Source organism: Centruroides sculpturatus, unplaced genomic scaffold, assembly GCF_000671375.1.
Source record: "Centruroides sculpturatus isolate CEXI.00-Female unplaced genomic scaffold, Cexi_2.0 scaffold211, whole genome shotgun sequence".
In the NCBI taxonomy this organism is placed as follows: domain Eukaryota; kingdom Metazoa; phylum Arthropoda; class Arachnida; order Scorpiones; family Buthidae; genus Centruroides; species Centruroides sculpturatus.
In genome coordinates, this window is record NW_019384472.1 from 383,297 (window position 1) to 407,128 (window position 23,832).

The following is a 23,832-nucleotide window of genomic DNA, read 5'->3' on the forward strand; positions in this document are numbered from 1 at the left end:
AATTATTAACCTTCGTGACTTTTTTAAATTAACTTAAATTCCGTAATCACTGACAATTAATATTGTCGTATATAAATAAATAAAAGTCTTGGTTTGGTTTGAAGGGAAACGGCAAAGTAACAGGTGGGCGATCTGCCAAGAGGGTGTGCCTTCCGAGAGGAAATTAGCCCGTTTAGATATTAGATACGTAAAAAAAAACTGTAAACTCCATATCGCCAGTCAGCTGGTTAGAGAAGAACCCAAGACCAACAATCAATGTTTTGTGGTTTTATCTACTCAGCAACAAGTGGGCTAATTTTGTAAACAAACTCTGAATATAATCTTTTATTTTGAATTCAGTAATTATATAGGATCAACGGATTTCAGTAAAATAGTACAGTATATTATTTAGATATAAAATCCGAATTATTTCGTAAAGCTATTTATTATTCAAGAATGCCTAAAATCTGGAATTTCCCAGGCATGTCCTCTTTTTATGTTATCGACAGGTATTTAGAAATGTTTTCATTGATGTACTCTACCTTTATACAGTATTATCGACAGTGATTTCTAATTAGGTTGTACTAATATCGATTTACTATTAACTAGGCAGCCCGATAGTTTAATCAATATTAACTCGTTGATAATTAAAATTTTTAAAAATCTTTAATTAAAAAGCAAGTAAATTTATATTAAAAAAATGTAACTAGTAAAAAAATTTAAATCTATCTTTTCTGTGAAACAACACTGTTTAAAACAGTTTCTATAGTTACGTCGCAAAATAAAGAGAGTTACAATTAATTAAAAAAGTTGTAATTAAGTATCCAAAAATGCAGGCAAATTCATTGCTTAATCTAAGTTTTAGGAATGATTTTTATTTCAATTAAATATATATATATATATATATATATTCGTATTTCACATTTATTTTTACGTCAGAAAATATTTTAATTAAAAAGACTATTTTGAGAGTTACTCAGTTTACATTAAATATTTGACAGTAAAAACTTCAAACTTAGTTTTGAGGAATTTGGGTTCAAATTCGATTCGAACCCTTAGAAGTTTTTATTGCTAGACCTGAATATGTCGGACTCCGTCTTTTACTAAATGGCTACTTTAACATGGGTCTGGCCAAACATCATGGTGAGCATGAGGTTTGGCCAGGCTTTATGAGGTTTATGCTTGAGAAGCAGAGTTTAAAAAATTAATAAGCATAATACACAAAAAATATCCTATAAAAATGTCAAATTTATTAAGTAAAATTTCAAAACATATTTGAAAGAGGGTCATCAGTCATTAAATTTCAAAATTCTGTGTTCGTTTAATTTATAGACACGTCATTTTTGTCAGAAGTACTAATGAACAATTAATTTAATCATATATTAAAAATGAATATAGAAAATAAACAATTTAATTAAACTAAGAATACGATGGCAACTTTTAGTTTTCATTTTGGATTCTTTCCACCCTTTGGATGCTAAGAGGGTGTTCTTAAACAACACATTGTGAGTTCGGCCAAGCCCACAGTGAAGCGGCCGGTTGGATCCGAATATATTGTCGGGAGAACTACTCCCGAAAAATTCCTGCAATTTTTTCAGCCCGTCCAATTCGTTCACAGATCGATAAGGCTCCGTAAGGCCCCTTGTCCATGGACTATTCTCCCATGTCCGAAATAGTAAATCCTCCAGCCGATAGAAAAAAAAGGTCTACTGTTAATAAAAAACTAAATGTTAAATGTTATCTAAATATATAAAATTACTTGTCCTGACTGACTGACTGAGTCACTGATTGATTCATCATCGCCCAGAGCAAACCGCTGAACCTAAACAGGTGAAATTTGGTACACAGTTAGGGTATGTCACGAAAACGCATACTACGAAGAGATTTTTTCGAAATTCTCCCGCGGGGGGAGAGGGAGAGCATTAATGCTTAACCTGAAGAACGGCTTTTGAAATTGATTTCCATACTTCCCCTTAAATTCATAACATTTCAGACATTGTATAAATATTTTTATATATTTCGATTTTTTAACCAAATGTTCGAACCGTTTTAAATTCGAATTTGTTATTGCATATTGGTTCGATTATAGAACGATTGTAAACGATCCAGAAAATTGATCAAATTGAAAACAGTTCGTTTGATTCTCGGCAATTCTCATCATTCTCAGCGATAGGTGTTATATAACAATTACTATGGTTGTTGAAATATTGAATATAAATGACGTTTTCTTGCAAAATCCGCGCGGGCAAAGTCGTGAGTAACAGCTAGTAGAAGAATATATGAAGACAAAATCAATTTATAAATATAATAGCGTTGTCTTCTAGTGAGAGATTCAGGTGACATTTTCATGATTTTTCATAGTTCGGCATCTTTTTTCATCCTTCACTAGGCAAATTCTTCTATAGATCACGTCTTTCTCTAATGGATAAAATTCAGATCGCAAACATTATCCATGTGCAAAAATCAAATTATAATTAAAATTTTAGATTAATTTATTTTTATTAATTTTATTCTAGTTAAAAGTTTAAATAATAGTAAATTAAATAAATGTTTTAAATTCAATGAAGGTAACCACGAATAATACATTTTTTTTTTCAAATGTTTGAATAAAGTTTGTTAAATCTGGCAACAGTGTTATTCAGTATATAAGTATGGCGACCTCCTTACGATCATGTGGCTATAAAGAAAGGTAATATTAAACGACTAAATTAGTTAATAATTATGATAGATAAACTTACTTTAAAAATATTTTTTGAAATTCTAAAGTTAATCATCATTCTTCAACATCTTAAGAAAAGCAATCTTATGACAAAAAATTAAACGAAAATATAACACAGAATTTGAACATACAGCAACCATACCTTCTACATTAAGAAAATATAATGCTTGTATATTTCTGATCATTTGCTCAATGGAAATTCAGTGATGTAATTATAATTTTGAAGCTTTTCTTCAAAAACTTTTAGAAGGTCCATTTTGATAAAAATATACAGTATTTGAAAAATGAAATATAGAACACGTCAAAAATGTGTATTTTTTATATCTTTTATTATGCAATTATTTTTGTTGTTCTTTGTTTAAAGGCTGTCATTTAGGAGTATCACTAAATAGAAATTGATTTATAAACTGATGCATATAAATCAGAGATTGATAAAATATTACATTAACAATTGTACTTTATGCGACTGCTCTATGTAACCCTAAATAAAAATAAATTGCAATTAGTTAAATCTATCCAAGAATGTCTAGAGCAAATTTAGCTATAAATAAATGGTTAAATTTTACATACGTATACTATCATGGCGGCACTTCATACTAGTTATTGATACGTGTGTTCAAGAACTACCGTGAATCAATAACTAGTGACGTTTGGCACAAAGTGGCCTGCTGGTGGCTCCCCTCCGGGAGGAATCGGTCAGGAGTACGAACAGTTGGGACCGCCACCATGACAGTATACGTATTTACAATTTAACCGATATTTTCATTGTTATTAAAAAACTGATAAAAAGTAATTGATATCATTTGTATAGTAGATTATTTTACTCTAATTTTTTGTCTTTTACAGTTTGAAAATCTGAAATAATAATAATCAATCTCAAATAGTGATTTTTGACTAAGCACATTATTATTTTCTATTTTATAGTTTTACCTGTTTAACAAAATATGAAGCTTTTTATAAAAGTGGAAATATACAAGTAAGTGTTTTTCTTTTTTTATATTTTAACAATTCAAGTTTAAAAGTATTTGATAGTTTTTAATACTTTATGATTTTGCTTTTGAAACAATTCAGTCAGATCTACAGGAGGGCTACAGGGGCTTAATCCTTCCTCATTGACACAAAAAAATTAAAATTTATTTGCTCAAACTTCAAAATGTTTTAAAATTAGTTTTATGATCTATGATGCAAATTGGGTTTACTCTGCCATCTGCAATACATTTGTTTTTCACATGTTAATAAAAAGTACCTATAATTATTAAAATATTTAAAAATTTTGAGTTAGACCTTGCTTTAGGTTCTTCAGAATCCACCATTGAATTCAATTAAATCTGAAAAAAATTTACTGTAACACACCAACCAAATGCCGAAAATCAATTGGGCTATTTTTTCTCCCAGCGGTTCTAAATTATTTAAATTAATTTATTTATTTATAATTATTAATATTAATAAGAGATGGCGCCTAACGCTTACCTCTAGTGCCAAATTAATTACGTAATTTATTTAGTAATTAGCCTTAAAACTAGCCCGATGGATTTACGGCATATGTTTGGTGATTAGCTATATTACNAGGTTGATGTTCTGTAAAGCGCATGCGCGAATTTGGCTGTTTGGAAGCTGACAATACAGCGCTTCCACTCCGTCACTAATATTCGAATATACAATACAGTGGTACCTCAGGATACGAAATTAATCCGTTCCGAAACTGAGATCGTATCATGAAAATGTTGTAAGGTGAATCATTTTTCCCCATACGATTACATGTAAAACCAAATAATTCGTTCCAACACAAAAAACACACTCAAATTAAAGCTAAGTATTACAGTACATTAAAAAAATAATAGCAAGGAAAACACTAAAAAATGCGTTTTGTAGTTGTAAATGTATAAATAACCATAATAGAATAATAATTGATTAAAAAAAAATATTTGCACTTTACCTTTGAGGATAGACAACGGTGGAGATGTAAACTGGTGGCGGAAGAGAGGGAGAAGGGAAATGATACTAAAACTTAACTTACATAACATAATGTAACAATAACTTAAAAATAACTTAGAAAAGATTTAAAAATTAGTGTTGTTTTATATATATTTTTAAAATTCTTATTCACTGCTTTTTGCTTTCTTTCCTTCACTTCCACCAGCACTTTCACTGGATAGAAGTCGCTTGGTAAAATGTCTTACTTACTTTAATTTTATTTATTATGTACAAAGTACATGCCCTGACCCCGCATGTAGCATTATCAGGGCTAGAGTACAGGTATGATTAATTACAATTACACTATAAATATGACCGGATTACAATAGATAATTGTAAAGAGTGAACAAAGAACAGAGATATATATACATAATGTACAAGCCGCAGGGAAACCGCACTCACAGCAATTCGCGTGGAGTGGTCCCTACAGGAAGAAGGCAACACTGATGCCAATGAAAGCAATTAGCTGTGAAAGCTGGAATTATTAACAGTGTAAATCCTCTTAGTGAACTGTATAAAATTATGGTAAATTTCTTTATTTAACCAAATGTCATGATGCTTGAATGGCCAACTGATGGTAAAATGTCTATCCAAAGAAGTTTGGCTTTGCCTACTTTTTAAAATGTTTCTAATATAACTTAGGCAAATGTTATTACTCTGAGCAGCAATACGGCCAGTGTGAACCTTTTCAGGATGTTTCTTTTCAATAAAATCAGTCACTTTCTGATAATACCTCAAGGTTTCCTTTATCGAGCGAGATCCTTCCACGACAAAGCAAACACGTGGACTGAGACAATGAACAGAAGTGAATAAAAAATGGCGCTGTGAACTAATGTAACTTCGTATGGTGAGTTTTTGTTCATATCGTGGAGCAAAAATATGTTCGAATTTCATGTTGTATCCTGAAAATTTTGTATGCTGGAGCGTTCGTATCCTGAGGTACCACTGTATTTGTATTTCTTATTTTATATTGGAATGTGATGATGGTTGAAGTGACATTTCCTATTTGTCCAAAAAGTTTGTTTTTAAATTAAATAAAATATGAAGTTTTTATATTCAAAGCATGAAACTGTACAATAGATTTTCTATCTATCAGTTTTATGACACTATCCTTGAGAAATTTTAGCAATTTTGATTTTAAAAAAGTATTATATGTGATCCTCAACTTCAGATTCTCAACATTTAGACAACTTATTCTTTTGTACAGTACATATTTTGATAACTCAAATCAGTTTTCATATACTAAAGTCATACTTTTGTACACTTTCAGTTGGCAAACAAAAATTCCAAGCTATTGTGTGATGGTACTTTCTGTCAGTTTTGATTTTGGTCACATCAAAATCGTTTGTAAAAATAAACTTTATTGTCTGTTTTCTGTTTAATTTATGGTTTTAATATTTTAAATAATTTATCATGTATTATAACATGTTTACTGTAAAAAATTAGAACTTTTTTTACCATAATAAGTGATTTTATAATGTTTCCTTTTAATTCTCTAGGAACAGAAGTTTCTTTATAACATGAAACTTTATTACTCAGCTTTCAGACATTTGACTATCAAACAATTTTTCAGAGACATATTATGTTCAAATGTCGGGGACTATTTGTATTGTAATTTTCAACTTTCTCAATATTTTTACAAGCTTTTGGTGTTGCAATATCTGAAGAATATGAAGGATAGTTTGGAATTTTCTAATAATCTATGTTCTTTAGATATTCAACTGTTTATTTTTGTAGATGAAATATACTAACATACAGTCAGCTATTATTATGATAAGAAATGACTATTTTTTTTGGTTAATTTTTTTATATTTCTTAAAAATGATTATTTTAATTTCTGTTAAAAATTATCCAGTTGCTGTATTATTTACTTGAGTTAATGGTCAAGTTTACTATTAATTAATTAATTGATTTAATACTGTTCATTTGATTTATTACTAAATGAAATTATTTTAGAAAAATAAAAAAAAATAAAAGTTAAATTTGAAAAATATAGTTTTCACAAGTTAACAATTTTTATTTTTAGTTTTCAACAGATGGTAAATCAATGCTATGCAGCTGCACTAATCAAATGAAAATAGTTGATGTTGAAACTGGAAAAATTATAAGTTCTATTGGAAAAGTATGTACATGTTTCTTCTTAAAAATACTTGTATAGATTTTGTTTGATTTTTTTGTAATATTTTTATATAGAATAATTCAGAAATAGAAGTAATTCTGTATATTTTAAATATTTAAGTTTATCAATATTTAACTATGTTATTTATACCTATTTAATTATTTTATATCTTTTATCATGTTTAGGTAAAACCATATTTAGAAGAGGAATAATTCTGTGCATGAATTTAATTTTAAAATTAAATTTTTCTNATTGAAAATTTATATTATAACTGCTCTTATTATGAAGTAGAAAAAAACTATTTTTTATTTACTTATTTTATTTTGTTAGTTATTTAAATTCTGTTAGCAAATACAGGTATACCTCGACTTACGTCATTTTGAGTTACATCATTCCCGATTACACGTCGTTTGTCAAAAAAGTATATGGAAAAATAAAAATCGAGTTTAAGTCATTTTATTCAACTTTATGTCTGTCCGTCACAAATATTGAAGTCGTAATATCACTAGAAAAGTGCTTAAAGCACATAAAATCGTATTAAAATATATACATTTACAAGTATGTACTGTATTTACAGTACATGCATTTGTAAATTTAGATTTACTTTTTTCTGTACTATATTAAAAACTAAAATTTATTTGTTTGTAAGCTTAAAATAGATCTTTATTAACCATATATTATTAAAAATGTATTAAAATAAAATATAGAACCGGGAATGGTAATTTATGGTTTAGCCTAGTGACAAGTAGATTCGGAGACAAGTAAATTCGATTTACGTTGTCTCTCCTGGAACCAATTACCGACGTAAGGCGAGGTATACCTGTAATTTATTATAAGATAAATTTATTAATATCTTACATTTAAATAAAATTTCAACATGATGATTCTTACTTTATAAAAATTTTTCTCTTTAAAAATGATAAAAATTTTAATTGATGATTACTTTTACAGGATGATGATGATCTTGAATTGACAAGTTTTGTTCTTGGAAATAATGACAGAATTCTTGTCACATCTTTTCGAAATGGACTATTACAACAATGGGATATTGTTGATAATAAATTAATTCGCTCATGGAAGGTAACAATCTTATGTAATTTTAGTATTTTGTGCATTAATTTAGAATATTAGTAATTAACTATCTACAGGAAAAAGTATCCTATTGGTGTTTTTGCAGTTTGTTTCTGTTCATAATAAAATTGTTACTTAACCCTTTGGTGAATGCACCTGCGGCAAACTGCCGCAAAATAAAAATAAAATCTTTTGTTTGACGTTGTACTTAATTATTGCAGAAGTATGTCATAGTATTCTCTCTTCATATTACATGATACAACATGTTTATGAAATTGGGTCTGTTATACTAATCTTTCAGTTGTTACTGGACTTTGAATCAAGTTATACCTCATTTGTGTTGTAACTGCCACTATGTGCTTTGCCATGTAACTAAAATATCACTATACTTTTATATTTATGTGTTTAATTTTTTTAGTAAAGTAGGTCAATATTTGCAAGTTTATTCAATAAATATATTAAATTAACACTGTTGTAAGTTTCTATAAATTTTTAAATTTATATTAGTCTATATTTTTTGAAAAATATAAGGGAAACAAAGAGCCATCCAAAGTAGCAGCAAAAACCTAGAATTTGTTTTATTTGTGGCATACACAAAAACAATAGGAAAAAATCAATTTGTCAGGAATGGGTANTTATGCAAAGGCTGTGTTAATGTGAAGTAGATTTGTAGTCCCATATATATGTGTTTAATTTTTTTAATAAAGTAAGTCAATATTTGCAAGTTTATTAAATAAATATATTAAATTAACACTGTCGTAAGTTTCTATAAATTTTTAAATTTATATTAGTGTATATTTTTGAAAAATATAAGGGAAACAAAGAGCCATCCAAAGTAGCAGCAAAAACCTAGAATTTGTTTTATTTGTGGCATACACAAAAACAATAGGAAAAAATCAATTTGTCAGGAATGGGTAGAAATGTTTGTGAAAAGCATAGTAATATAGTGATTATATATGCCATGTATGAAGGTGAACATGGATCTAGAGTAACTTTTTTTATTATCTAAATATTTTATAACCAAATTTGTTTATTAAAATGTCGTAAAATTAATTTTCTGGTATATCATGGTATTTTCTGATTCATATTTTTAAAACAATAATTAATTATTGACTTAAATCAAGTAATATTACATATGCGGTGTAATTGCCGCGATGCGCCCTCTCATGAGCTCCTGAAGAGCACATTCACCAAAGGGTAAAATTAAAAAATGCATGTTGAGAAATGTTTGTATGTTCTGTTTATAGTGTTAGAGGCACAACTTTTGTTTTGTATTAGAAAGCAACAAATTTTTTGAAAATAAATCATTATTTGATTTTATTTTAATTTAGAAAAATATGGAAATAGTTTGAGTGGCATTTAGTAAAAAATCTGCTAACATTCCAAAAGTTGCATTGACTATGCTAATATTTAATATTGAGAAATCTTAACATGTTCTTAATAGCTTTTTAATTGTCATGAACTTTCTAGTTTATATAAAATATATCTTTAGAAAAAAAATTATATGTAAATTATCATTTTTATATACAAATCTTTCTATTGAATCAAATAATTAGCAGATACAATAAATTAATTTCATCAAAAATTTTCTTACAAATTATTCAAATGAAGCTATTTTATATAGATGTTTGATTGTTCTGTTAATAATGTAGCTGAAAGGACTTTATTCAGTGGCAAGTATACACTATGTATGTCTAAACCATTATTTATTATAAGAAGAGTAAATATTTTAAAAATTAAAAATAGTTATTGAAATTATAAATCATGCTGTCTTTTTCTAATTTTATGTTGCATGGTTTTTGAAATCTTGAAAACAACTCTAGACCTAAACTATGATAGAAATATATTATGGAATGGAAACTTGCATATTTTTTAAAAATTTTCTACTCTCAAATATACATTAACTATTTCAATTAGTTTAAGTATGAAGTCATATGAGTTAAATAAAGTAACACACCTTAATAAACCAGCAAAATGTTTTATTTAATTGAATAAGTATATTTTTTCATCATCATTTAAGAATCATCCTCAGATCACATATTCAAAGTATACAATAGAACAAAATTTCAAAACATTAAAACATATAACTATTTTTTGTAACATGCATTTTTTTTTGTAAAACTAATTTGTAATTTAAATATATAGAACCATTACAATTTTTTAAGAGATGTTCCAAATGCAAACAAACAAAACAAGTATGATTTATGTAACATGAATAAAAATAAATAATAAAAAGTAAGATACTAACAAATATGGTAAATCTATACATATACATATATAGATAACCATATACATAGATAATAAAACAATTTTTTAAAGTATGTATACAAACAACTGACATAAGGAAAGTCATGAAATAGTATTAGGATAATTGTGGAGGATCTCACATGTTAATACATTTATTTTCTCTCAAAGATTTGTATATTTTTAGTGATTCCATTCCTTTTAACTCTAAATATGTGAGGATTTTTAAAAAGTTGTTATGATTCATGAATAATTTGTTCCATAATTTAAATTACAAATCAGTTTTACAAAAAAAAAAAAAAAGCATATTTCAAAGAATGACTATATTTTAATGTTTTGAAAATTTTCTTTTTTTGTATTTTGGATATGTAACCTGAGAATGACCATTAAAAATGGTTGAAAACATTTGTTCAATTAAATAGTCATTTTGCTGGAATATCAGTGTGTTTCTTTATAGAATTCTTTGATTCAGTCTTGGTTTACATATGTATAAATTAACATGTAACATGTAAGAAAATCTTACTTTTAATTTATTCTATTAATATTTTGTAAAGTAATTGGTTAGCTAATACACATAATTTGAAGTAAATAAGAATTTTTCTGTTTTAAATATAAATAACAACTTATTTATATATTTATTAAATGTTAACTTCTTAAAAGTTATATATATTGTTCATCTTTGTATTATATTGTGATAATTATATAAGATTCATTCTCCCTAAATGTGTTATTTCCATGAAATAACATATCTGTGGGAAATGATTATCAGATAATAAGATTTAATATTTTTTGTTTTAGTCAATTCATATGGGCCCAATATCATGTATGACATTTGATGCAAGTGATGTTCTTCTTGCTACTGGAGGTAGTGATTCAACAATAAAAGTTTGGGATATAATTAAACAGTATTGTACACATAACTTAAAAGGTGCTCAAGGTGTTTTCAGGTAATTTGTTTTTTATATTAATTTCTGAACTTAGACAGCTTAATTTTGTCTTACATACAACTACTTTAGACCTTTTTATACATCAATATTATATACATACATATATACAACAATTAAATAATAAACTTCTCGAAGCCAATATATTGATACTCAACCATACGATCTCCATAATTAATCAGGCTATAAATTTGCTATTATTAATGATTAGTTAGATATTAAGTAATTTGGTATTAGAGGTAGATGCTAGGTATCATCTCTTATCTAAATTAATAATTATAATAATTTATTAAAAAATTTAGAACCATCTGGAAGAAAAGAACTAACCTGGAGTGGGACTTGAACCCAGAACCTCTGCTTATCATGCAGTGCACTTGCCAGTTATACCACCTGGACCTCCAAGCAATTCTTTGCTTCCAGACATATTTAAACTTTAGATATAAACATACATGATTACTCATAGTGCCAGCTTGGAACAACTCCTACTCAGCCATAATGGAGGTGTATTTAGGTCGTGGGTGTAGGAGTTGTTTCCAGCTGCACCATGAGTAATCTTGTATGTTTATATGTAAAGTTTAAATATGCCTGGAAGCAAAGAATTGCTTGGAGGTTTGGGTGGCATAACTGGCACAGTAAGGAGAGGGTGCTGTTTCAAGTCACACTCGCGGCTAGTTTCTTCCAAATGATTCTAAATTATTAAAAATTATAATAATTAATTTAGATAAGAGATGGTACCTAGCATCTACCTCTAATACAGCAGAGTGTCATTTATCCGAATCAATTGGTGACTGGGTGGTTCGGATAACTGATTGTGTATGAAAAAATATATTAACCTATCCCATGTTGGAATTTTTCTCCGTTGAATGTCACTTCGCGTTGAATTTTCGTCAATGTTAAGCCTAACAAAAATTTTTATAATAATAATCGTGGCTATTGTATCATTAAAAATTATTTCTTTATTTTGTACAAGCAAAATAAATATATTGAAAAATATAAAAACAAAAAAAATTATACTTTAGAAGTTAATCTAGTATTAAAAACATTCAACGTGCCAGTGCTGCCAGCTAAAACATACACACCAACAAAAAAATATTGGAGTAGCCCAAGACATAGCCAAAGGTTGCATAACCACAGCACTAGCAAAAATTTAAATTTGCCGACTGGAAAGCTTTCGGTTAATTGACGTTTCAATTGACCGGCTTTTGGATAAATGATGCCATACTGTACCAAGTTACTTAATATCTAATCATTAATAATAGCAAATATACAGCCTAATTAATTACTGTGATTTTTTGGTTGGATATGCAACAATTGATATTTTGATAAGTTATGGATGTGTGTTATTTATATTATATATAAACTAGTCAGAATCTGTTAAATATTTGTTCTTATCAGAATTTGTCTTGCCAATTAGTTTGATGTCATGACGATTAGAATTTTGAATTGCATTCATACCAAGTAAAATCTCAAAATATTTTCATAAATGTTGTTCATTTCTTCTTTCTTCACAAAATTTACTTGTGAAAGGAATAAAGATTTTTGAAATTGTCTTAATACTGTCAATGTTATAAAATAAGTACTAATTTTGTCATTATATCAGTAGTCATGGTTGCATTTGAAAAATGGGAGGAACATGTGGTTAGAACTTGTCAGATCAGATTTATTGTGATGCAATCCATAGATCTTAGATGATAATGCCAATATGATTGAAGGCTTCACTATAGAATCAAAAGTTCTCAGGTAGCTCATAACTTTTTAGATATCCTTCTTAATAATAAAAATATTCTCTCTTTTGAGATTTTCTTAGTATTAGTTTGATTTTGCTTGAATTTTGTTGCTATTCTCATAATTATTATTTTAATTTAATTTTAAGAAAAAGACTATAAAATACAGAAGACACACTTTTAGTATTTGGCATATTATTATGGTGTACATTTATTCTAAACAAGAATTTGCAGAAAACAAATTTTTTTGTATAATCAGTAACAAAATTATGTAACAAATGAGAGTATTATACCAATGATAGTCAAATTGGTAAATGTTGTTATAGATATTGCCAAAATGATAAATATTATATATTTAACAGTTTAATGTGTTTTCCTCTTTTGAATAATAATGGGAATATGATAGACCTAACATAAACAATCTATAAATGAAAAGTTTTTTTTATGATGATTGATTCAAAATTGTAAATCTGCACATTTACTTTATATTTAGAATTAAGATTTAATTATATTATCCCTTTCTTTGATAATACAGTATAGCGTCGATTATCTGAAAGTCAATTATTCGAAATAATTCCAGTCGGCAAATTTAAATTTTCGCCAGTGCTGTGGCACTGCAATCTTTGGCTATGTCTTTGGCTACTCAAATATTTTACGTTTTTGATACTAAATTAACTTCGGAAGTATAATTTTTTATTGTTTTTATATTTTTCAATATATTTATTTTGTTCGTACAAAATAAAAAAATAATTTTTAACGATACAATAGTCTTTGTTAGGCTTAACATTGACGAAAATTCAACGCGAAGCGACACGCAATGGAGAAAAATTTCAACATGCAATAGGTTAATATATTTTTTCGTACATAATCGGTTATCTGAAATATCAATTTTCCGAACAACCCCAGTCCCCGATTGATTCGGATAATCGACGCTCTACTGTAATAATAATAAATTTAGGAATTATCTAAATATATTAAATTTAATATATAAAGATATTTTTATTTTATTAGATTCTTATGTGGCAAAACAGTTTTTTACAAAATATTATATTTACTTAAGGAATTTTATTAAAATTAATTATTTTTCTTAATTGAAATTCAGTTAAGAAAAATTGTTTTCTGATTTAAAGAGATTATATTACTTTAAAAAATTTTATGTTGAAAATAATATGATCTCTTTAATTAGAAGATTATTAGAAGATATCTTAATTTTATTATTATTAACTTCTAATTTATATATACATATATTTTAGGTAGAATTTTATACTTTGACAGCAACACATATTTATAACTGCTTTAAAAAAAATTATATAATTTTTACATTTTTACAGACCTTGTATTAATTGGAAATTATAAAGTTTCAACTAAGATATTTATCTTTCAGAATGTTATGTAATTCAGATAGAATGATTGTCTTTCAAATATGTAAATAAATAAAAATTTATTGTGGCAAAATAATGACTCAAATTATTATAAAATGTTATATAAAATAATTTGATTTTTACGTAATAGCAACCTCAATTTAAGCACAATCATTTTCAGAGTATGAGAACTAATTTATTATTGAACATTCAAAATATGATCATTTTACATTTTCCAATAAATATTTAATTTTTTATTTTTGCCACATTAGATATTTAAAAATTAACCTCTGTTTCTCTTTGATTCAATCTAGTACACATCAACATTTGAGTTAATGTTTTCTTTTATTAAACCTAGAATTTTTATTATTATATGTGGAAAGTTTGTATTTCTTAAATCTCTTGTTCAATAATGTTAAAGTTATTCCAGTTTAATTATATTTGAAATAGTTTTCCTTAATTTATACTCAATAACTAATAGAAAAATATTAATTACAAGAATGTGAATACAATAGCAAAAAAGTTAAAAATCACACAAATTTTCAATAACTTAAATTTCATTCAAATAAAGAACATACAAAACTTTAAAATCAATTTTATTGATTAACCAAAATTGATAACATATAAATATTATTTTATAAATTTAGAATTCATGTTATTTTTAATGAAAACAATAAATATTTTAAAATTATTTTAATTTATTATAGTTTATACATAAAATGTAATTTGCATTTCAAATCTAATTATCAACTTAGAAAAGGATATATAAGATGATAGTTGTTGATATTATGTATTGACAATAATTACATATTTTTTTATAAATATAGCCCAAGAAGGTCCAACATTTTATTATTTGGTTATTAAAATTAGGATTTGCTGTTATATATATACATACACATATATACATTGAGAAAAGCCTAAAACTGGTTTGATATAACTCAATTATATATATATATATATATATGNTTTTTTTTTTTTTTTTTTTTTTTTTTTTTTTTTTTTTTTTTTTTTTTTTTTTTTTTTTTTTTTTTTTTTTTTTTTTTTTTTTTTTTTTTTTTTTTTTTTTTTTTTTTTTTTTTTTTTTTTTTTTTTTTTTTTTTTTTTTTTTTTTTTTTTTTTTTTTTTTTTTTTTTTTTTTTTTTTTTTTTTTTTTTTTTTTTTTTTTTTTTTTTTTTTTTTTTTTTTTTTTTTTTTTTTTTTTTTTTTTTTTTTTTTGTTTAGCTCAGGGAGAGATAATGTGGTTATTATGTGGAATATTGAAACATATGAAAATTTGAAAACAATTCCTGTTTATGAGGTATTATATAATTTCATTTAAATATGTGGAATTTTAAATTTTTATTTTAATTTATTAATAAATATCAGATAGTCATATTAATTAATTTGCTTTCATTATATTAAATTCTTTTTCTGAAGTATCATACAATGATATCTGTTTATTTAGTGGATGTATAAAATAGATAAAGCAAATTATATTTAGTGTATGAAAAGATTTTGATTATTTTGAACATTAAATTTCTTATATATATATAAGAAATTTAATTTAATTAGCATTTAAGAAATTTAATTTAATTAGCATTTTTTCTGGATATATATCCAGAAAAAATGCTAAGAGCAGGGAGCTTACAGGCATATCTTATTGAAATGGAAATAGTAAAAACATATAATCAGATCCAAGATGTTTTTTAGTTGAAGAATTTTATATGACTTTATACAAAGCTTTGAAATAAAAATTGTACAACTGGAATGAGCTAAGATGACATGCATTCTAATAGAAAAAACTTAAAATAACCATTAAATAACCACTAACATTTTCAAGAAATTTTTTATTTAGTTTATTTCTATGTTAAATCACATTATTCATCATAAATTTGAACTTGTCTGATTCTTTTCTATAGAGGAGCACTTTTTATTAATTAAGTAATGCATTGTTTTATAAAGTAAGTTTTTCATTAATGATTAAAATTTAATCATTATATTCTCATAATTCTCATATATATTTTATTATTTTTTTTAAATTAAAAAATTATGTTGCTACTTAATGAAGATGTTATTAATAAGTAATAAATAGTTATTTCTTTATTTTATTATTATTTTTCTAGTCTCTGCACAGTATAATATTGATTCCTGCTAATCGCAAATTACCTAATGTTAATGTTAATGCTAATTATCTGTATTTTATTGCTGCTGGAGAAAAAGGTAATAAAAATTTATTTTCATTTTTTATTATAATAGTAATAAAAAAAGATTTATGAACACATAGCTGCAGAAAACTTTTATTACATTTATTCTAAAATAACTATTTACAGTTTATTTGGATTTTATGCAGAATAACCATATTCTTATATTTTAATAAATTTTTCTAAATATGCCAAACATTTTTTTAGATGTTAATATTCTAATGATTTAAAATTTTGAAGAGATTAATGTTATGGCAATTTATAGACAGTCCTTGATAGAGGTATTTATTTTTTATGGAGTTAAAGATAATACAGTAGAGCATCGATTATCCAACCCAATTGGGGACTGGGGTTGGTTGGATAACTGAAAAAACAGATAACCAAAAAGTATGAAAAAATACATTATTAGTATAGTATATTAGTATACCCCATATAATTAGTATATTAGTATATCACTATTAACCTACTTTGCATTGAATTTTCATCGATGTTAAGCCTAACAAAATTTTTTTTAAAATAATAATCGTCGCTTTGTATTGTTAAAAATTATTTTATTGCTCACAAAACAAACAACCACTCAGAATTAGAAAATTAAGCCTCGTTTAAATACTGGCTCCCTTTCATGGTTGATCCAGTGTTGCCAGCTAAAACATGTAAAAATAATATTAAAGTAGCCAAGACATAGACAAATATTATAGCGCCGCATCACCAGTGGACATTTGAATTTGCCGACTAGAACGCGGTCGGTTAACCGATGTGACAGTTGATCGGGGGTCAGATAATCGATGCTCTACTGTAATTTTAGTATTTTGCCACACTGTTGTAGATGTGTCCAAATTTATCTATGTTTCATCAAGAAAGTTTATAGGCTTTTTTAGGTATTTCTTTGTTTTCTATTTAGAAATGCCTAAAAAGAACAAATTCAATAAATATAAAAAATTTGTTTTTTTTTCATGTTTCTTTGTTTTTAATTTAATATTTCTGAAAAAAGTAAAAATATTTCAAAACTGTTAGAGATTTGATATATCATCAAAGAAAATGAAAACTTTGTTTTTATTTTTACAATGCAAGTAATAATAAAGAAAAAGATAATATAATTGGTTCTAATAAATGTTAAATAATTATGATATTTATCTTGGTTTATTAATATATTTATTACAGGTAAACTCTCCATATGGAATTCTCATACAAGCAACAAAGTTTATTCTCAAAAGTCACCTATAACAGTTACTGGGAAAGAAGCTGATTCTGTTATTATGAAAGCTTTATACATCCCCACTAAAGATCTTATTGCTGTAATAACATATGAACATAATATAATATTATATGACCTTGAAAATTTTAAATTGCAAAAACAAGTAAGTATCAATTTGTAAAAATTAACTTTAAATCTATCTTACCAAATTTTGAATTTAAATTATGTACATATACATTTTGAATTCTTTAAAAATTCAAAATGCATACATACATGAATTGAATTGAAAGAAAGTGATGAAATTGAAGTAATGAAAAATGAATTAATAGTTCACATCTCTATCACGTTAAAGTTATTATTAATGTTAAATGATATAAATGATTTTTAATTAATAAGAAATTAATAAAATGAAAATTTAATCAATTAATGTTTGATAAATAAGTATTAATATATGAGTATTATTTCAAAATGAATTAATTATATGAGTTTTTATAGAGTTTTAATTAATTTAATTATTGAATTTGAAGCTAAATTTGTAGAAAGATATAAAATAAAATTTATAAGTTAAATTTTTCTTTATTATAATCAAAAAATCATGACTGATTGATTGAAAAAATTTTCAAGTTATCATTTCTGAATGAATTAAAGATTTTAGATGTCAATAGCAACAAATTGTAAAAGTTAAAATTGTATATGATAATTATGCAACAACTCAATAATGAATGAAAGCAGTAAAATAGGCAAATATTTTTATTTATGATCTAAAAATTTCCAGACAATAATTATGTTACAGCCATAATTGAATACAGTTTACTTGATAGCACATATTAACATTATAATAAGATATTGTAAGCTTAGAATGATACAGTAAATTATTGGATTAATTTCCTTTGTTGATATTTTCTATATTGTTATTTAATGTTGTTAGTTTTCAATGCTTCTCTTTTAGTCTTTCTTTAAAACAACATTTCTTATATGGTATAGCCTACCATTTGTCATGGTTTTAGTATAAATACAATAAAAACATATTTTAAAAAATCTTGTTAACATATGGTAATATTAACAATATGATTTTTATTTCATAATTTTAGAAATAAAAATTTGATTACATACAGAAAAATAATGTTTTTATTTAATTTACTTATATATTAGAATATTTATATTTTTTACTTTTGATTGTATTTTTCATTTATTTTAAGCTTTGCTTCATATTTTTTGAAGATAAGACTTATAAATGAAATCCATGTTGAAAATATCATTATAAGTTGTTAATAAAATGTCTAACATATGTAAATTTATTTAATATAATAGAAACTTGTTAAAATGTAGTTGTACTATAATTAACAGTATTATTTTTGTGATTTAAAATGAATTTCTAAACATTGATTTAGCTTTAAAGTAATGCCAATTATAAACAAACACTATAAATTTTCAATATCTGAGGATTATATTATTGTAAAAAATACAAATGTTACAGATCTTGAATTGTTTTTAATATGGATTTTTTGTACACTTTTTAAAAATATGCAAACTTATAAAAATATTAATTTATTCAAACTATTGAAGAATGATACTTCAACTACATTTTAGTAATTTTATATTAATGTACATTAAATTTACATAAATTGTATAGTCTCAATGATTACAAATATTTAAGTAATACTGACCATATAAACAATTTTGGATCAATTTAAATCTTTTATCCTTTTTTAAATTCCAGCCAGAGACAGATGTTTCTTTATGTAAATCAACTAAGTTTGTAATGTAAGTTAACTAAAAGTAAAACTGCATCTGTCTCTGGCTGGAATTTTAAAAAGGATAAAAGATTTAAATTGATCCAAAATTGTTTGTCTGGTTGTTATTATTTAAATATATTAAATTTGTTTTAATTATATTTAATTTGAAAGTTAATCAAAATTCATATTAACTTTTACTTCAAATTATCATCAAGTGATGTATTTATTTATAATTATTTTGTATTTATATTAAAGTGCTTCTTGAAATTCAGTTCAATCTCTGTCTTCAATTCAGCAATATTTTAAAAATAAATTTTTTGTTATTTTTTATATTTTTATTATTATTAATTTAATATCATAATAGTTTAATAATGAATATAATAGTCAAATAGTAAGTAAATCATACTCTAATAATCTCAGATTTATTAATAGAAACTATAACCAAGTTTAGTTTGTTTACACTATATTAAATAATGATAATTGAATAAAACTACTGGATAAAATTTTCCACTATTTCTATAATTTGGAGGAGTAATTATCAGCATTATTTTATATAATTTTGCAATTATAACAATAAATTCTAAAAGTTCTTATTTCAGTTTTCAGGACACAATGATGATATTTTAGACATAAAGTGTATAGGAAAAGAAAGTTCTCATATAGCTGTTGCTACTAATAGTTCTTATATTAAAGTATTTGAATTGTCTACATTCAACTGCCAGTTATTAAAAGGCCATCAAGATTTAGTATTATCATTAGATACTTTTGCTACAGCTCCTCATTATTTAGTCAGTGGTTCAAAAGTAAGTATTAAATTTTTAAAAGATTGGTTGGTTAGTAAATTCAAACTAAGTATTAAAACTTTTGTTTTGCTGTTTTCTAGTATACTTAAACTTTCATATAATATCCTTTTGAAATTCAAACTTTTATGTAGACTTATTACTATATAATTGTTATTGTTCTGAAGATATTTCAATTTAACACCATACTTAATTTAGTGCCAGTGTTTTAGAAATGAATAAATGGTGGTGCTAAATCAACATTTTGCCATTTTATAAAGATGTTGATAAAATGAAAATTTAGAATAATTTTTTAATATTTAGTATTTAATAGCTATCAATAAAAGGTATTACATAAAAAATGTATAAAGATTGGAATTTATTTAAATTTCATTCTTCATATATCTATGAATTAATATAAAATGTATTTGAATTCCAACAACATATAAAAATACAATGGTTTACATCATGTAGAAGAAAAATGTCAGTTTATAGTATCAAAATGTAAAATATTTGTGGGTCAAAAATGTATATTCTTTAGATCTGTAAAGTTATGAGATATCTTACATACAGAATGGTATGAATTAATAAGACTATTATTAAATGTCTTATTAATTCATACCTTTCTGTATGTAAGATATCTCATAACTTTAAGAAAGAAAATTAAAACAATCTATAATATAAATCAACTATTGTTAAGCTTTTGTATGTTAATAATATATGTAATTGAACAGATAGCTCTCTCACAGCTGTTTATAGTGTAGTAAGGAACCTACACTTTGTTTATTATGTTTTATTTATTTATCTACTGTTGTTATTATTAATTTATTTCTTTTGGAGGGAACTGAAAAAAACATTTGATCTGGTCCCATCTACAGTATATATAACTTATTTTTTCACTAATAAAGAACTATAAATACAACCCATAATGTAGATTTTTTTTAAGTAATGTCAATTGTTCTGTCATATTATCATGCTATAATAAGGCTAATTAAATAATTAAAGTATTTTGACTAGAGGTAGGCAGTTAGGCCTCTCTAGTCAAATTATTTTACATCTCATTAATAAATTGACCTTACAGTTCAATAATAAGACAGATTGTTCAGTATTACTAAAGAATTAATATATTTCATTTGAAGTGATGTCATCTCAAAAGAAAACTAAAAATGATATCTGGTTCTTTCAATAATTTTATAATTATCAACAAAAATTTGCATTTTATTTATAATAAAAGTAATTGTTATTAAACATTAAAATTTCAAAATTAAAAACTAGAAAATACATAGTTTTTGATGTTTTCCATAGCAACAGTTTAATGTGCTTTTATGTCACAATAAAGAATGCTAAACACAGAGAAAGGATTGTCAATATCTTGGAAAATAGGATTGTGCTAAAGTTTTCTGAAATTCACTAACATTTTTCACAATTGGTTAGTCACATTACTAAAGAATTTTCATCAAAGATTAAATATGTTGGCTATCTAATACAGATTGTAAACTTTCAGAAATGAGCTTAATACTCTGCTAACTGATCCAATTCAGCATTTTCTAACAAAAAAATCTTTAATAATAACTATAACAGATACTGGAAAGAGGAATGGAAAGAGGTTATTTATAAATTTAGTTTTGTATGTACATAAACTATTATTTACTTATAAAAGTGTGAAATATTAATAATAAATTAAAAAATTTTTTAGGATGACACTGTAAGAGTTTGGAAAATGAATGATGATGAAAGTTTTACATGTTTGTATGTGGGTTTTGGTCACACTCACAGTGTTAGTTCTGTTGCCTGTTCAAGGTAAACTTTAAATCTTTTATTCTACGATTTATATAGTTAAAAATAAGATTATATTAAAATCTTATATAATTTTTAATCTTTAGAGTTATGTAGTATTAAAAAAGCATAAAACTCTGTTGAAATATCTCATTAAAACACAAAAATGGATGAAAATGAAAAAATATTTTTAACTATTATANAGCTTAAATGGGTAATTTTGTGAATTATGATAAAAATTGCAAAAAAGTATTTAAGTTTAAAAAACACCATGACACTAGCTCAAAGTTAAAATTGTGTCTCAAGTTAATATGAAAAAATAAAACAAGGTATATTTATAGAAACCAGATTTTTCAGTAATAGAAGTAGGAATAAATAGTAAAAATGTAACTGTGTATAGTTAGATTTGTTATTTATTTCTGTTTCTATTGCTGAAAATATTTTGACAATTATTAAATTATTTGTTTATTATGTGATAATATCTTTTGCAAAAAAAGGAGATTTGCTATTTTAAAATATCCATTTTAGTAAATATTAATAATCAATTAATGTAAATTTAGTTGTTTATATCCATGTAATTTCTTTGTGACTAAGGATTTGTACATCTTTCCTTTTTAGCTAAGAATAATAATAATTTTTTTTTTTTTGCACATCTAAATGTAAATGTCAATATTTTAATGTTAATGCTTTGAATTCATATAGAACAGGCTTGGCCAACTTATAGTGGGATATAATTAACTTTCATGTGTCAAAAGTACCAATGATCTACTACTTTATTTTTATTCTTTTACAAAAGTTTATCAATTTATTTTTTATAAAATTATGCTGAAAATATAATTATGTTTATTTATTGCATGATAATTGACATTTCATGCTTTTTTTTTTTTGTAAAGATAGACACAAACTGAACAGAAACATTTATCATTTACCATAATATAAAGGAATTTTATATTCTTTTGTCTTACATTCATAAGTTTCACTTCTTGTTTACAGAAACATTTTTCACATAACTGAATTTGCTTTGGTGCAACAAAGCAATTTCTAAAATAAAAACATAGAGATTGACACAAAGAGCATGCATGCTCCATTACTTTGTGTTTCATGTTCAATATCTGCATGTGCTTTTTTACACTGTCCTACAATTAGAAATGAAGCTGAAACTCATCTCATACAACACAGCACTAGCAACCCATAGCAATAGTTTAAAGATTTCATAATGGAAATATAGAATCTGTATTTCCATGGATATTACAAATATTTTTCTCATTTTAAGAAGTTATGCTATCAATGATTGGTCAAAAATGATGACAGAATTAATTAGTTAATTGTGATAGACTTGTTGGCCTGTCTGATATAGACTATTTATTTAATCTCATTATAAATACATTTATTAAGAATTTTAAGATTTATAAAGATATAACATATGATTTTTTCTGTATTTTATTTAATAGTAATTTTAGTTAAATTTTACTAAATTTTATTTTGTGCAGATTAGATCATTACACATTTGTCAGTTGCAGTCAAGATATGACTATCAAGCTGTGGGCATTACCTAAACAGAATAACACAGCATCAAATGATCAATCATTGTCATCCACATGTACTGTTGTTGCTCATGACAAGAATATAAATTCCATTACAATTTCTCCAAATGATAAGTTTGTTGCAACTGGATCTCAAGATAAAACAGCAAAAGTAAATATTTATACATATCTCTATTATGAAATAATTTTTAACTAAATAGGAATAAGTACAGAGATAACTAAAAATGATCAGATTTTTAAAAAATTATTGTAAGGCCATAAATAAATTAATTATGAAATTTGAATTAAACATGGGGCAATTTTTTCTTATCTTTTAGGTGCTGATAAGATGGTAACAATACAGATCGTTTCATATATCTTGAATATATCCAGGCAATACATGGTACTTGGTTGAGGCTCTGGAAGCTTGAAAGTTTGAAAGCCTCTTTTGATAATGCACAGTGACCCTGTCACATACTTATCAGATAATCTGCTCCATTCACTAAGT

General features: G+C 25.0%; 1 protein-coding gene across 1 annotated transcript in view; it reads left to right on the top strand.

The window, feature by feature from the left end:
* The first annotated feature begins 360 nt into the window (after window positions 1–360).
* LOC111621205 (transducin beta-like protein 3) overlaps window positions 361–23,832 on the top strand; it is a 37,845-nt gene continuing 14,373 nt past the window's right edge. The window contains exons 1-12 of the mRNA XM_023363284.1: window positions 361–488; window positions 2,592–2,668; window positions 3,623–3,674; window positions 6,699–6,794; window positions 7,743–7,871; window positions 10,905–11,053; window positions 15,357–15,432; window positions 16,238–16,334; window positions 17,477–17,673; window positions 19,846–20,049; window positions 21,722–21,825; window positions 23,292–23,496. Of these exons, the coding sequence (XP_023219052.1) occupies window positions 2,631–2,668; window positions 3,623–3,674; window positions 6,699–6,794; window positions 7,743–7,871; window positions 10,905–11,053; window positions 15,357–15,432; window positions 16,238–16,334; window positions 17,477–17,673; window positions 19,846–20,049; window positions 21,722–21,825; window positions 23,292–23,496 (1,347 nt within the window). The 5' untranslated portion in view covers window positions 361–488; window positions 2,592–2,630. The remainder of the gene's footprint in view (window positions 489–2,591; window positions 2,669–3,622; window positions 3,675–6,698; window positions 6,795–7,742; window positions 7,872–10,904; window positions 11,054–15,356; window positions 15,433–16,237; window positions 16,335–17,476; window positions 17,674–19,845; window positions 20,050–21,721; window positions 21,826–23,291; window positions 23,497–23,832) is intronic.